This window comes from Ochotona princeps, chromosome 26, assembly GCF_030435755.1.
Source record: "Ochotona princeps isolate mOchPri1 chromosome 26, mOchPri1.hap1, whole genome shotgun sequence".
NCBI lineage: Eukaryota > Metazoa > Chordata > Mammalia > Lagomorpha > Ochotonidae > Ochotona > Ochotona princeps.
In genome coordinates, this window is record NC_080857.1 from 6,544,381 (window position 1) to 6,561,492 (window position 17,112).

The 17,112-nt window shown below is 39.8% G+C and overlaps 1 protein-coding gene across 9 annotated transcripts in view; it reads right to left on the bottom strand.

Annotated features, from left to right (window-relative positions):
• UNC79 (unc-79 homolog, NALCN channel complex subunit) overlaps positions 1-17,112 on the bottom strand; it is a 261,393-nt gene that overhangs the window by 149,778 nt on the left and 94,503 nt on the right. For all 9 annotated transcript variants that reach the window (XM_058655399.1, XM_058655396.1, XM_058655404.1 and 6 more), the window contains 3 exons: positions 15,788-15,880; positions 10,513-10,568; positions 9,794-9,923 (listed from right to left, as the gene is read on the bottom strand). In XM_058655399.1, coding sequence (XP_058511382.1) covers positions 9,794-9,923; positions 10,513-10,568; positions 15,788-15,880 — 279 coding nt within the window. The remainder of the gene's footprint in view (positions 1-9,793; positions 9,924-10,512; positions 10,569-15,787; positions 15,881-17,112) is intronic.

Genomic DNA, 17,112 nt, shown 5'->3' on the forward strand with positions numbered 1-17,112 from the left:
GAATCATCGGATGGAAGATCTTTCTCTCTGTCTCTCCTCCTCTCGTATATCTGACTTTGCAATAAAAATAAATACGTTAATAAATAAATAAATTAATTAATTAATTTAAAAAACCCATCTATTTGTTGCCTACAGGAGACATATCTTACCAACAAAGATCAGCAGAAACTTGATCTCATGGATTTTGATTTTTTTTTGTTAGTTTCATCTCTTGAAAACACTTTCTTCTGATTAAATTCTTCAACGACTCAGATCATACAGTAGCATCATTTTCTTCAAGAAGGTTCTTGACTTTCTTTTTCATTTCTTCAGTGACACATTAGTCATTCAGTAGCATGTTTTCAACTTCATGGTGTTGTTAATTTCTTTTTTTTTTCTTCCTGTTGATTTTGTTTTGGGCTTTTCATTTAAGGGGATGTATAGTAGCTGTGTAATGGAGACTACCATATCTAGTAGCATGTTATTTAACTTCATGGCATCGTAAATTTCTATTTTTCTTCCCGTTGCTGATTTTGTATTGTGGCTTTTCATTTAAAGGTAGGTATACTAACTGTTAATGGAGACTATCATATCCAGATGTGAGGATACAATGCAGTATGCATCTCTACTTACAGACAATGATGGGCTTCCAATGAAACTGTTTACTATATCTTGACAGTAGGCTGCTGGACTCTGCCATTGTCCATGCCTACAATGATGGACATATGACTGTGTATGAAGAAATATACCAATAATACAGGGGAAATCAGTGAGGGGGGAGGGAATTGGGGAAGGAATAAGGGAAATCCCACAATCTATGGAATTGTATCATAAAATGATAATAATAAAAAGAAGTAAAATTAAAAAAAAAATGGCTCTCTGGCCAAATACAAAAAAGAAAGATGGATAGTTAAAACAAACACAACAACAATGACTTACGAGGTTAGTGTGTGTGCGTGTGTAAAAGGTGTCATAAGAAGACTAAAAAAGGATGGGGGATCAAATTAAACCATACAGGACTCTTACATTACATGTAGATCGGTATTTTACTTGAAAGTAGGTTGTCCAGTTAAAAGCATATATTGTAAACCCCAAAACAATTTTTTTAAAAGAAATGAATCTAATAATCCAATATAGAGATGAAATAAGATACCAGAAATAATTAATCCAAAACAAGAAGAACAAAGAGTAGATGAGAAATGTATGGAAATTTCTAGCAGTATACAATATGTGTTAATAAAGACACAAGGGAAAGTTTTTCAAATAATTAAAATAATAACAAGATGACCAATTGAAACCCAATTATATCATTAATGATTTTAAATGTATTCTTAAACAGTTTAAATAACTACAAATGATCTAAAAGTCAGAATTTGTCAAATAGGATTTAAGCATTTCTAAAACGCAAAGCAATTACATGCTGTCTTTAAGAACTACATTTGAAATAGATAAGTTAAAAATCAAAAAGAAAGCTATAACACAAATACTAACCACAAAAATTAGAGTTTCTATAAAAATACTCAACAAAAAGGTCTTAGGACAAAGGTTATTATCAGAAAAAGAGGAGAGCATTTTGAGAGGGTCAATTCACCAAGAAAACATAAATGTGTGCACCTAGAAAAATTACATAAGTCAAAGGAAAAATAGACATATGATCACAGTCGTAAGCTTCAGCAATCCTCTTTTTGGTAACTGATGAAAACAAGCAGATCAGAACAACATCTGTAACAGCTTTACTCATTACATTGATGCTGACAGAACCCTCCATCCAACCACTGCATAACACACACCACCTTCCAGGGCATATATGATCTGTATGATCTGTGCTAAAAAAAATTCCAGTCCAAAAAAAAAAAAAGTTTAAAAAAATTATATGGGGCTACATCAGAGAGTATGTTCTGCACTGAGAATGCACTAAACTGGAAATCAGTGACACAAAGATATCTGGAAAGTCATAGAATATTTCTGCATTAAAAAAATGTTGATCTACGAATCAAGAAAATCACAGCAAATATCTTATGCTGCAATGCATTGAAAATACCACACACTAATTTGTGTGATGAATCTAAGACAATGCTCAAATAAAAAGTTGAAACTTCATATTCTTGTTTTAGAAGTTAGAAAATATCAGGTCTTTAACAATGACTTACGCAACCAAGCTATAGGCAACCATCTAGGGTGCCCTGGACCTACACAAGTGTTACACTGATGGTAGAAGAGCAGCCAGTGACTGGCAGGCATCCGGGACCAATCCACAGCACACACTGCCAATGAGCAAGGACCTAGGCGGATGAGGGCTGGGGCTGGGTGTGGGCCAGGCTGGGTTGAGGGCAGGTCAAGGGCAGGCTAGGCTGCTGCACCTACTGGCACATACAGAGCCAGAATGGTGCTAGGCTGCTGCACCTACTGGCACACACAGAGCCAGAATGGGTGCAGACCACCAAGGCTAGGCTACAGACCAGCTGGCAAGTGCTAGCACTGTGTGCAAATCATGTCTGCTAGACTGCAGACCCCTTGGCAGGTGCAAGATCCAGGAGTAAGAACAAGCCTGGTAGGGGAACTGTTGGCACACTCCTGCTGGGTCGCAGCTCCTGCTGTGAGCATGAGAACTGAGGCTGGGAGCACGTCAGGCTGGTCAAAGTGGTGGCACCAGTGTACATGGGCTAGATCTAGGGGTGGGCCAGGTTGAACTACCCACAAGAGCCACGTGGGATGCAGGCCAGAATAGGCCAGGATGCAGCAAATGATAACCCATGCAAAAACCAGGGCTAGGGGCAGGACTGGCGAAGGTTTTTGCAAGTTGCATTAGCTAGGCCATGATACCCATTCACATGCATGAAGTCTGGGCCTGTGGTGGGCTGAGCTGGGCCAAAGCATCCATCAATTCATGTGAGAGGTGGGGCTGAGTGTGGAAATGACCAGGTAGGTGTGTCCATCAGTATGTGCGTTGGCTCGAGCAGGCAACAGATCAAACCTGACACTGCACTAGCTAGCACACGCAAGAGTCACACCAGGTGAGATTTCTTGGGGAAACTCCCCAACTAGAATAGGTCTCCTTCCTTTCTCCCCCAGCAGACCAGGAGAATAAACAGAGAATTAAAACATTTGCCCCACCCACCTTCTTCCATATCTTCCATACTTCCACACCATAATCGGAGATCCACATGGGTAGGCATTTCCTCTTGATTATGTAAATAATATTAAAAATAAAATATTTTAAATAACAAAAATAATTTATGCATCTATCTACAGGAAAAAGAATAAAAATTTATCTCAGCAGAAAATAATGAAGATAGAAGTAGAAATCAATGAAACTGAAAATAGAAAATCTATAAAATCTAGGTCTGTGGAAACAACAATAAAAATGAAAAACCTTCCAACTAGGCAAGAAGTAGGAAACAGAGAAGAAAAAAATTGCAAATCTCCGACGTGAGAGGTCTGACATCACTACAGATCTTACAGACATGCCAAAAACTTTGACAACTTGAAAAAATGTCCACATTCCTCAAAAAAAATAAAGATATGATTCAATAAAAACTGAATCTAAATGGCCTGATAACTATTAAAGAAATTAAATTCATATCAAACTTAACAGAAAAAAACTCAAATCGTGGGGTGGATCTTTGACCCAGTAGTTAAGACTGGGATGCCTGCATCCCATATTGTAGGCTCTGAGCTGAATCCCAGATCTGCTGCCAGTATCGGCTTCCTGCTGATGCACACACCCTTGGGAAACTCCAGGCGATGTCTCAAGCAGCTTGGTTCCTTGCCAGCACAGAGGAGACCTGGATTAAGCTCTTTCATCCTGGCTTTGGTGTGAACCAGGCCCAGATGTTGCGGGCATGTGGAGAACGAACCAGAGAATCATAGTACTACTCTCTCTCTTTCTCTCTCTGTCTCTCTCCCTTTTTTTCTCTCTCTCATGTATGATGCATGCACTCACACTCGCTTTTTTTTTACTTAATCTCTTGCAGAAACTAAAAAAAAAAATTAAAAAGAGAAACTGAATTCTGTTAACTGTTTAAAAAATAAATCCTACATAAACTACTTCAGAAAATGAAAGTGGAAATAGTTTCCAACTCATTTCACGAGGTTGTCATTCTCTGTAAATAAAACCAGGTGAAGACATTATAGATGAAAAAAAAAAACCTAGGTAGAAAAATAAATCTTCCCATATAATCCAATATAACAGAGTTTATGCCAGGAAGGAACACAAGGTTGGTCAAACATTGGAGAAAAGTCACATGAACATCCTTACATAAAGAGAAAACGTATTTGCCCAAAGTTGACAATCATTCAGGATTAGCATTTTCAGCAAACAGAACTGACGGGATCTTCCTCAATCTGACCCATTCATTTTTTAAAAAGCTAATATAATAATTAATGGCGAAGCACAAATATTTTATCCCATAGATTGGAGGAAAAGAAGATTGTCTACTCTTAGTGCATCTACTAAACGGTGAACTGGGAATATGAGGCAGTGCAGCGGGGAAAGAGCTGAACCTAAGGATGTAGTCTCACATACGCATGGTAAACGCTGAAAGAACTAAAGAAGAGTAATAGACAAATCCACAGTTATAGCCAGAGTTTGGACATTCAGCTCCTTGCTAACACAGAATAGGCAAAAGCGCAATTCAATGCTTTGTACAACATAAGTGTCAAATGTAATCTAACTGACATATGTAAAACACTGTAGAATCGCAATACATGCTCTTTTTAGTACACAAAACACAAATGGTCATATGCCTACCCTAAAGAACGTTTAAAAACACAAACATCATAATGTAAGTATGCCGTCTGTCCACAGAGGAATCAACTGATAAATCATTCTTCTAAATAACCCACTCGTCAAAGAAGAAATTATGAAGGAACTTAGAAATTAGCACAGCACAGAAGTTCCAGCCAGTTAAGGAAGTCAAGAAAACATAAGACATTTACAAATTGAAGGACTAAAATGAAGCATTGCTTTTCATGATGTAACAACATAGTGGTGCATTTTTTTTACATTTCAAGAGTTATCACAACTGCAAGAATTTAGAAAGTGATAAAGGCTTGCTTGATACAAGATCAATATAATAGAATTAACTGCACGTCCATATATAAGCAATAGTTAGAAAGAGAGAGCTATTACATGATATGTACACAGAAAATTACAAAACAACATTGACAGAAACCAAACAAAGATTAAAAAGGAATGTTCATGGATGGGAAGTCTCAAACTTACAATAGCTTCCAGCTATATCACGATTAGCACAACACAGATTCAAGGCATTCCCAACCAAAATCCTTGAAGTTGGAGTGTTTGCATACGTTTAACTTGAGAAACCTAAGTGAACGAAAAACTAGGAGTAAGCAAGACACTCCAAAAGAAAAACAAGGAAGAGAAGGATATAGAACAAAGAAAGAAAATTAATTCCAGAGACACCCAAAGAGGTAAAAGGAAAAGTTATTTTTAAAACCACGGCAGTTTGAGGTAGGCAAAGACTTTCTTAGATAAGATTATTTTTAAAAAGGACCAAGTATTAGACATTGCTAAGTTGATTGTGTTAAGAACTTGGGTTTATCAAGATGCAGCTTATCAAAAAAGAAAAAATGCAATTGACAAATATTATAAGAGGAGTACATCCAAAAGCCAATGAACATGAAAAGCTACACTTCAACAACAGAGAAAGGCAAGTTGTAACCAGAACAACCTACTTCTACACACCCTCAAAAAAGGCTGAGAGCTTTAAAAACCAACAAAATTAAGTATTGCGAAAATACAAAACATAAGACAAAAGAACTTTCACATAATGCTACTGTAACAAATTAGTTACTAATTTGAAAAGTTGTTTGTAATTTTTGCTTGTAATCATATACATGCATATCCTCCAATCTGGCAATTCCACCCTAAGCACACACCCAACATAAATGTACAGTTTGCACCAAACATATACAGAGAGATATCCTTAACAGCATCACTCAAAATAACCAAAAAAGTAGAAACAACTTCATTATCAATGAATAAAATGGATAGATATCTATGGCATGTTCATTTCATAGGCTCTATACAAAGATAAAAATTAATGAAGTAGTTATCCTCAATACTATGGCTAACATACACAAACACATAACAGATTATTCCATTTCTATAAAATTTCAAAACCTGCAAAACTACCTTCAGGTGCTGGAAGTCACGTTAGTGAGTCTACTAGGGCTAGGAGGACGCCTTCACTAATGTGGTGGGAAGTTTCACACACACTTGGAAAGCATGTGTGTTCTTCTGTTTGTACACAACGTACCCCAAAAAAGTTTCAGAGATAAAGTTTGTAGAGATAAAGTCAAGATGATAAAAAGGTTATTAAGAACTCAATCATTAGGAAGTTGTGACATAAATTTCTTATGCTTTCGTTATATGCAATTGAAGAGTTCCACTACGCTAATGCGTGGCTAGACATTTGATAGCCAGGACTGAAGCTCAACCTTGTACTGCTAACTTTACGTACTCTCTCTCTACCTTCGCCACACTCTTTGGCGTGGAAATACCTGCACATACTTTGTCCCATAATTCAGACAGAAACTAAAAACCCTAAAGTGTTCTGTACTAACACGACTGATTTATCTGGTAAGGCACTGTAACAAGAAAATCGGTAATTAAGTTTTATCTCCATCACAGACACAAAGCTGCATTAAACAAATTAATGGCCATTTTCATAATCAAGAAATTTTGTTATTGTGTTTTGTACTTTTACCAAGATAAAAATCATTTTGTGTCTGTATATAATCATTAGAGTTCTATAAAAACAGGAGACTCGAGGTTTTAGCATATTTGAAACTAACACTTAATGACAAAAGTAATTGGGTAGTTGTTGATATTTTATTAATAAAAGCCAAAAGTAGACAAACATTGCAGATCACTAAATTCTTATTTTCTAATCTTTGCGTGGGCAGTAATTATTCCTAAAAAGCAATACCTATAAGCATATATTTTATTATGGAGAGTTAATAAAAACCATTACATAAGTTCATCATGCTATTCCTTAAGCAACTCTGAATTTTAAATAGTATAAAAGAAAAGTGAAGAGGAAATTTGTACAACTAATATATAACAGATGCCATCCTGAAACTGTATAGAAATATACCAAAGTATTAAGATGGTGATTTATACATAATAGTTTTTACTCTTTACATAAAGCTATAATTTTTCTATAAGAAATTTCCTTTTCATAAAAAAATAAAACTTACTCTTTAAAGAGAAACTATCACTGAGAAAACATATAAAACTTCACTGGTTCCTAGGAAAAGAATTTTACCTTTCTGATTCCAAACCCATAAAATCCTACTTCCACATTATTTTTATGATTAAGAATATGCAGAGCTGCAGTACCACCTAAATATGAATGACACCCGTTGGTATGTTTCTTGCTGAAACAGACATTTCAAAAAAAATTATAATACTGAGCTAAAGTGGAAAGAACAACAGTGATGTCTCATTGCCAAGGGCAGAAAGATGTAGGACCCAGATTCTAGCTGTACTCCTCATTACTTGTGTGAATTCAGGCATGTCACTTAGACTGTTTCCACTCATCAACCGTAGAACTGAAATAAGGAGATCTGCTCAAGAGTTCAGTGAGGATTAACAGGGAAATTACCTATAATACATAACTTGGTCCATCAACTGTGTGTCCATCGTGGGAAGATAAAAAAAAAACTAGATGAAATAATAAATAGAACACTATCTGGCAATAACAACGTAAGCACTAAAATGATTCCGTTTTTCCATGATATTTTGCATCCTGTACAGAATGCCATTATTTTACCAGAATGAGAGCTTCAAGACAGCTACTTCCCCAGCGACAGGTAGCAGATGTGTTACTGCAGAACCAAGGGAAGTAGGATGCGTGATCCAAGGGCGGACTGACAAAGCCCATGGGAGGGTGAGAGCCTCTCTGAGCTTGGTTGTCTATCAGCTGAGCTGCCGGAGTGAAGACTGGCTTGGCTAGCACTTCCTGGAGGCTACAGCCACCGGAGCACGTGGAACAGCCGTCAGAGCGCTGAGCTTCAGGGTGACTCACCACGTGGCTTCCCCATTTCAACCCTGAACTTGGGCTCCCTTTGCCAATACCCTAAAATCCACACTCCTTTACCGGCCCCATCAGCGCCCCCTGGCGACCTTTCACTCTGCTACCTGGCTGTGTTTGGCTTTTCCACCCTTTCCTAATCACTCCTGTGCCAGCCTCAAATTCAGTTTACCCACTAGGACCTCACTCCTTGTAGGACATCTACTCTGTCCACACTCTTCAGGAATCCAGAACCTTCTTTAGTACACACCTCTCCTCAAACTTGCCAACAGTGTGAGGTCAGAGACCCTGCCTTTCTGCTCCATTCCACAGCTGCCTGTGTTTGCTTTACGCAGGACAATCAGAACATAAACTCCGGGGCAGAAATCATTTACTCAATCCTAGTCACTACTTTACCACCCGGGTGCCTAGAACAATGCCTGGCTAACGGTAGATACCCCCCACATATGCTGAATCAAACAGCCGAGCTTCTGGCTCTGCACTGCATTAAGCTCCTAAGGGCTGGTTTTGTGTGGGTTCCTGAATTATCAACAAAAAGTGCAGTACCTGACACATGGCAGCTACACATCAAGTACTTATCAAACAGATAAATGTCATTTGATGATGATTAGCCATTCATACAATAAGTAAGTGCTTATTTCAGGGATCCAATGAGAAGGGACAGGTATCAAACACGCAGTCATTCCAGATTTTATTCCTTTCAGGCTTCCAAATTTTTTGCTGCTTTGATACTCAAATGATTCACTTAGCAAATATACTATCAATGATAAAAATCATGAATGTTTTTCTTACCACCTGCTTTCGTGATTTTATTAATGTTATTGCTACCACTTGTTCTGTGTTTAGAATAAGCCCACTGAGGTCCTTCGAGGATCAGACGACAGGTATAGATACAGCCAACATTCACCTTCACGTCTTTTGTCGGGAATATAAATTAGACACCCAAATTAAGTTAGAGTGCTTTCGCACCACCTCCGATAACCTTTGTAAAGATGAGTAATGCCACCAAACAAGAGGATTATGGGAAAATAAAACATGCACAATCCCACAATGACTTGAAAAAAGACTAACCTTGGAAAAATAGCCAAGATTTCCGTTTGCATAAAACTACATACACAGCTAAACTGGGGAAGATGGTGGGGCTGGGCCACAGGTTTCTTCGTTGATTTTGTAGAATTCCAACACAAACAACACACTGCTAGGACCCGGGGTTGGTTCATTTTGCAGAATTTTGTTTCCGAGTATTTTTCTTTTTTCTTTTTTCTTTTTTTTTGTTATAGTTAACATTAATGCTTATTTCTCATGACTGATTACATCGAGATTCCTCCATTGTTCCACCGTGAACTCTTCCTGACCAACAAGACCATCGAGGTCACTTAATTCTGCTTCATCGCATGAACTGGTCATGATGAAAGCGCTGCACGCCTTCTCATCAGAGCCGAGTTAGCCAACTGGGGTTTTCTAAGGATGAGCAAGCCTGTGGTCCTCCTCTCACTGCTGAGGCCTTGATGTGATTAATGACAGTGACAGTCAAGGACGGACGCCAGCAACACAGCAAAGGACACTGACGCTTGCACGACCTGCTGTGCTGTCGCAGATGAGTTTCAGCAAATTTACTTTTAAACCACAAAGTTCAGAAAGCATTTGCAGTACCTTAAAGTACATTAAATAGACTCTACCATGATAGAAAAAAGAGGCTTCAGTGGGGTAACTGTGAGAGCTAAGGTCTGGGCCCCAGGACGCTCTCCTCTTACCTGTGTACTGTAACCCCCGGTACTCGCTTATTGCCCCAGGAGGTTTCAAATTGGGCCAGTAGTGGAAGAGCATCTGTACAGCTGGAGGCTTCACCTGGGAGGGCCCATAGGCAATCACATAGAGAAGGTCCTAGGGAAACAGGAAGCACCTGTTGACTTCGCGTCAGCCAATCAAAAATACAGGTAGCTCGTTTAGTATCACAGTGCAGGGGCTGGTGTGGGTTACGTCCCTGGAATCTCCTCAGACGGGGGCAATTTGCAGGGCACCTGAAAACACTGTCCCTCTGTAAATATGCCCTCAGAGTTCAAAAGTATACTCTCTTTTAACAAACTCCTCTCTAATCAGATTAATGTCAAAGAAAGATTTTAGGAAGCATACATCAGTTTCCCAAACAGTACATCAAAATACATAAATATTTTTAAGAATTTAAAAGTCTTTTCCTGATCACATTTCTGAAAAAAGATTCTTAGGCAATCTTTCTAATTAAGTAAGATTATTTGTCAGGCAATGTAACATTTGCTTAATTTCAAGTATGAAATACACTTAATTAACTGTCAGGACACTGGTCTTAAAATATCATTTCTGCTCTAAATGATAAACAAATAACCAGCATGTAGGATAATAAATTTGTCCTATATAACAGTTGTAATATTCAAACAATTTTTACTCTATTATAAATTCATTTTGTGATTATGGAAGATTTCCCCCCAAAACTTACTTTCCAGACTTCTTGCTTATATTTCATGAGGCATTCCAATAATTGACAATGATACACTGTAAGAAAGAAAATATAATTTTATATGAAATGTAACAGACAAAACATTCTTTGAGATATAATAAACTATGGTTCTCTACACTGATCATTAAAAATTACATCTCTATATATTCATATTTTACAAAAATCACATGTCCTTTACTATAATCAAAAGTCCTAAAGAAATATTGCCTGTGTCATATGATCAAAGGAAATATTAAGAAAACCTCCTAGTAGTCATACTTCCTTAACATAAACTTCAATCTACATAATCAAGAGCTACACAGCAGAAAATTTGCCTAGCAGGATTTAGCTCACATTTATTGAATATTATCGTGTGCCAGACATCATGCTAAGAACTGTATACAAATTATCTCACAACTTAGAAAAGTGTCGTTTAGTTTCCTATCTTGGTAAAGACTGGACAGATACCAAGTGACAGATGGATTCAAACTGGAGTGTTACTTGATCATTAATTCCACTTTGTAGAGGACTCTTAAAAGCCAGGTGACAGCAAACTTCCTCAATTTGCCTATCTTCACTAGAAGAAAGTTACTTTTGCCCTACCCAATGTTCCCTCTAATCTCTCTTCCAACCCCATCACGTAGCCAAAGCAGGCTCAGTTCAGGCCCCCGACCTCCATGTCATCTAGGTCCAGGAACATTTTTCAGCAGCAATTAGGACTGCTGGCTCTGTCCTTTATCGAACACACTCTCTACCTTGGCTTCGTGACATGTAACTTTTGTAACTTGTGCTGGACTCTGATGTTAGAACTCAGCTGCTGTCACCAATCTTTTTTTTCCCTTGCCCATATCTAATACACAGACTTTCCCAGACGCCCTCTGATGAAAAAACAGCCTTCTGAGATCTTTTTCTAACGACTCTGACTGATCACAGTTTGGGATGTGGCTGTTTGAGGTTACAGTAATCCCTCCTGTGGAAGCCACCTTGCAGATATGAGGAACACAAAGATGCCATCTCAGCCCACTGATGACCTTCCCTGGGGAGCCTACTCTTATTCCAGTACTGTCTTTATGGCTGAAGAGATCACTGTGCACATAGTTTAACCCAGAAAAGCCCATGTCGCACCTAGTCCTATCAAAGTTTATGTTCTACGTAACTTTCAGATCCACTTTCCTCGCTTCATTGTCCCTGCCTTTGAAAGACCCAGGCAAGCGCAGGGATCTCCTTGTTAGTGTATTTATATCCACTCGGCCTCCTGAAATTAAAAGTGTATTTTTAACTGCAACTAGAGTGCTATATGCACATGGTCACTCAAAGTCCTTCAATGGCTTCTCATGAGATCTGTGATAAAGACAGGACTCTGACAGGGCATACAGCATTCTGTATTTTCTCACAGAACTCCTATCCCAGCAGGCATCCCTCCCAGGCCACACCTTTCACCCATCAGCCCCATCTGAGACCAGGCGACTCCTCTGCCTGAGCCCCTGCTTCAACTCCCAGCTTACTTGTGGGTTTGGTCCATCTCACGCACCTTTTCATTCTCAGACAAAAGATTATTTCCTCAGAGACACTCTCTCTAATCTCCCCAATAAAAACAAAATCCCCTTTCATAGATCTCTGTAGCACTATGCACATAAAACACCAGTCACAATTGAAATTTCATGTGTGTCTGATTCTACAATCATTGTATGGATGTCTTCTCCCCTTCTTTAACTATACGATAAGATTCATGAGACAAAGGGAGAATTCAGCTCCACGCCACTAACCATAGTATGCCATATTCAGTCACTGGAACTTCAAATTTTGTCCTTCAGCTCCCTCGGCACTTCCTCCCACGGTGCCTGCCACCCTCTGCAGGTCTGCTCCGTGAGCCTTCCACACAGAATTCCATGGCCTGCTCCAGGGACAGACCTAACAGCTCCTTAGAGCCCCCGTTCCTCTCCCCACCCTCGCCCATCCACTTTGCAGACCCACAGTTTGCTCCAGTGGTATGAAGCCTTTCGGGGTCCTTGCATTCCACAGAATTTTCTGCTTCTGGTGAATTAACACTGAGTTTCAGGTTTATCTGGTATTTTCAAAGATGACTTTCACATTGTTCATTCCTGATTTCTGGGAACAGACATGCACAAAAGCTCCTGCCACGCACAGCAGCTGACATTTACGTGAAGTTTCACCATACCTAGCCCTAAAAGATGGTCTCTGTCCCTCAGACCCAGTCAGCTGGAACAGCAGCGTTCTTGACGTGAGGACAGGCAGAGGAGCGGCCATCTCCAGAACCAGTAGCCAGTCCCTCCCGGGTCACTGCATCTACTGGAGGCTTGGTCTTGGGCTTCCCTGTCTCAGGGCCGTGAGAAATCCATGTTGGCTGCTCCCACCTGTGGCACTTTTGTTACGGCATCGTCAACGAAGAAATTTAGAACTAAGAACTAGCACACTGCCATAACAAATGTGGAGGTGTTTGAAACTGGGAGACAGGAACGGCTGGAAGAGTTCTGGAATTCAGGCTAGAAAACACCTACAGCGCTGTGAGAGACCCTCTAATGCTGGTGCAGGCTTAGACAAAAATGAGGACACTATGCTAGAAACTTGGGGAAAGGCCATCTTCATTACAAAGTAGCATGGAATTCATGTCCTTCCCTCAACCTGCAGAATGCAGAGCTTGTAAGGGATGAAACTGGGTTTTGAGTTGAGAAAATTTGCCAGCAAAGTATGGAGGGGAATAAGAGGGAAACAATTTAAGAAACAGAATTGGGAAAAATTTTAAATTGTTCATTGATAAGGAAGCAACACTTAAATATATCTGTAAATTTCTCAGCCTATTCATACTGAAAGCCTGAGAAAGCCTGTAGCCAAGTTACTGGAATGAGGAGACTAACCAGCCACCTCAACAGCGGCCAGGCACCACCATCCATGACAGAGCAAACGACTCCCATCACAGGCTAAGAGCGCGGGTTCAAGAGCCTCGGGGCAGCTTGCTTCCAAGAAGGGGTCACCCGCACTTGTGACACCTCAGGTCAGATCACCCAGCACCACCTCATGGTGCGCTGTGACACCATGTCCTCAGCGGACTCCAGGCAGCGGAGGTGGTGTTCCCTTGACCCCGGTGCAGCAGGTGCTCCACCCATGAAAACTGTGGGGATGCAGTTGCTTATGTCCCAATTTCAAAGGCTGTCCAGGAGAGAAAGGAGCACAGACTTACAGCCTTGGGACAGAACCGGGGGCAAAAAAGCTCACATGGGGATGGGGCCAACCAGAGCCTTGGGCTTCTAATCTCTACCAGGGGAAGCTACAGGGGCAACTCTGTCTACCTCAAGTCCAGGACCACTTGCAAGCCTTACATTTTAATGTTGCTAGGTTTTTGCTTATCTGGAACCCATTACCTCTCTTCTTCCTTATGTCTCCCTTTTAGATGGGAACATTCTGTCTTCTTCTCCACCACCCAAACCCCCAAAATATCTCTCTCTCTCCTCTCTCTCTCTCTCTCTCTCTCTCCTCTCTCTCTCTGTCTCTCCAGCACTGTATTTTAAAAGCAGGTAACTTGTTTGATTTCACAGGTTCACAGCTGGAGAGGAAATTGCCTTAAGATGAATCACACCTTGACTCTCACCCATGTCTGCTTTGACAAGACTTACATGAGATGTTGGACTTTGAACTTCTCAGTTGATGCTGGGATGCATTAGCCCTGGAAACCACTGGGATGAAATGAACATAATTTTGCAAGCAAGAAGGATATGAATTTTGGTGGACCACACATGGAATGCCATAGATTGAATGTTTGTGCTTCCCAAAATTTACAGATCGAGTCCTAACCCCTGATGAGAAGGTATGTGGTATTGCAGCCTTCTATGAGATAATTAGCTCAGGAGGGTAAAGTCCTTATGAAAGGGTTCAGTGCCCTTACAACAGAGGGCTCAGAGAACTCACTTACCCTTTCAGCAAGTGAAAATAAAATGTAACATGGCCATCTGTAAACTGGAAGGCAGCTCCTCACCAAAGCTCACCAAAGCTGCAGGCTCCTTGACCCAGGGCCTCTCAGCTTCATGACCTATGAGAGGTAACTTGTTTCTGAGTGCCCAGTTTAGGAAATTTTTGTTGCAGCAGCCCAAAAAGACCAAAAATGATACTGTGTGCTCAGAAGTGCTAAGAATTTAAAATGGAAACGTGTTCCTCATCTAGAGGCAAAAGCTCAACTGCCATTCTACATAAAAACAGCTCCATAAGCACTGGAGAGCTGGCTGTGCAGCCCCATTCTCCTGCAGCACTGGTATCCCGCATGAGTGCCAGTTTGAGTCCTGGCTGCTCCACTTCCAATTCAACTCCCTGCTAATGTGCCTGGAAAAGCAGCAAAGCATGGCTCAAGGCCTGGGGCCCCTGCACCTGAAGTGGCAGACAAGAAGGAAGTTCCTGGCTGTAGATCAGATCCAATCTGCCCATTGCAGCCATCTGGAGAGTGAATCAGCAAACGGAAGATTCTCTCCCTCTCCCTCTCAGTAACTCTGACTTTCAAAGTAAAATAGATAATAAAAATCTTTTTAAAAAGTGCTATAACATTTATTCACTTTGCAAATAAAGATAAAATGAAAATGAAAATTAGATTCATATCTTAGCAAATGACTCCAATAAGCATCCGCATTTTATTTCCGTTTCCCAACGTTTGTCTGGAATTGTAATGATAAAAAGAAATCAAGTAGAAATCTATCTGTTAATCAAAGACATAAAAAATGGCACAAAATTTTTCATCTGTCAAACTCTGTACACATTTTACAATCACATCCAATGGGAGATCACAATGAGACAAGTGCTTTCACACACAACTAGTGAGAAATATTTTCAAGTTCTTCAACCCATTCATCTTTCTTTAATCATTCAGAAAAGCAACATTCAGAAGTATAGCAAAGCATTTATGCTCAGGAATTTTTATAAGGTATTAATGTAAAAAAATCACCAAAATACTAACAGTGGGTATCTTTAGCTGTTAGAATTACAGGTGATTTCTATATTTCTAATTGAACTACTCCTATAAATGTATATTCAACCAACTCTTAGTCGATGCTCTAAAACCGAGTCCTCAGACATTCTAAAAAATATCACTGGGCAACAAAATTCACTGCTAATAGCAAATAGGCAAAGCAAATTTATTTTTAATCAAATGTTTGTTTTCAAAATTGATCTGTTTCTTTCACCAAAAGCAATTCTCACATGAAAGCTGGTGACCCTTGACGCCCTGCTGAACGACTAGTTTTGGGATTAGTGCAGCCCCCCTGGCCCCACTCACCTGGGTTGGACGTGTACTGCATTGCAATCATGAGCATGGAGGATGCGGACAGGTTGACGTGGGCAGGGACTCCTTCTCTCCTTGAGGAACCCACTGAAACCAACAGTGTTTGCATTAGACCCCATTTCATCGCTGTACAGTTACTTACTACATTACATAGATCATGAAAGCTACAAGGGACGTGTGTGTGTGTGTGTGTGTGTGTGTGTGTTTCAAGGCAGTAGAAATTTCACACAAATAAAACCACAAATCTGCCCTGGCATACAAAGGTCTACCAGCAAAAGGAGCAATGCCAAAAGGTGATGTCATGGCTTTATCAGAGTTCACTTAGGTGTGTTGACGACTCCCAACATGTCTACATCTAGATGAAAAAAAAAGAGGAGAAAAACACCCTCAAGCTCAAGCATAAACTCAAATTGAAGGTTGTCCCAACAAGAACCTAAAAAGAAAAGGTTTTCAAAGCCAACTTGAATGTATTAATGTTTAGAGATGCAGATGAAATAGTTTGTTTATAATATGTAACATTAATTTAGCTACGCATGCAAATTTAAAGTAGTATATTATAAAACATAACATCAATTTAAATACTGTATTCAACTGCCGTACGTCATTAAACAGTTTAACGCAAATTCATTTGTAACTGTATTTGGTGTCTTCATGTAGAACCACTTTTTCCCAGAGCTTACCATCTTCACATCCGTCTGAGTTGTTCAAAAGAAAGCATTTTCAAACCTGTGACTAATGCTGTGTGGACATTTTAGCCTAAGCCAGCGAGTCATCAATCACAAGGCAAGTTGGTTTCTTCAAATTCCATCGTATAGCCACATAATCCTAACATTCACTTACATGCTGCTTTGAAAACATCTCTAAGTGGCTTGCTTATAATGACATCAAATGTTGCATTAAATATTTAAAACTTGCTTTGTTGGAAGTCAATTGGGATAACGGGTTGTCTCTAAAAGGTACCTACCCTATATTCCAGACACAAGGACAGGGAACATGCAATAGGAGAAACTCAATAGGAACCAAATGGAAATAGAAGCCCTTTTTTATTGGAGATAACTGCAGCAGCAGCAGGGGAAAACTCTCCACGTGTGGGCGTGGATGACAAGCTGGCCAGTAGACACAGCACAGTGCCCTGGGTGTGTAAAATAGAGGGTCAACTCTCTATCTCCTACACAGTAGAGGAAATCATTGCCGTGGGCAGCAATCAAAAAACAGATCATTACAAACTTTATTTTGTACTGAAGTACAATATGTGGGGATTACAGCTCACCTATAACCAAAAGAAAACCACATACAATACATGATAGAACCACTAAAAC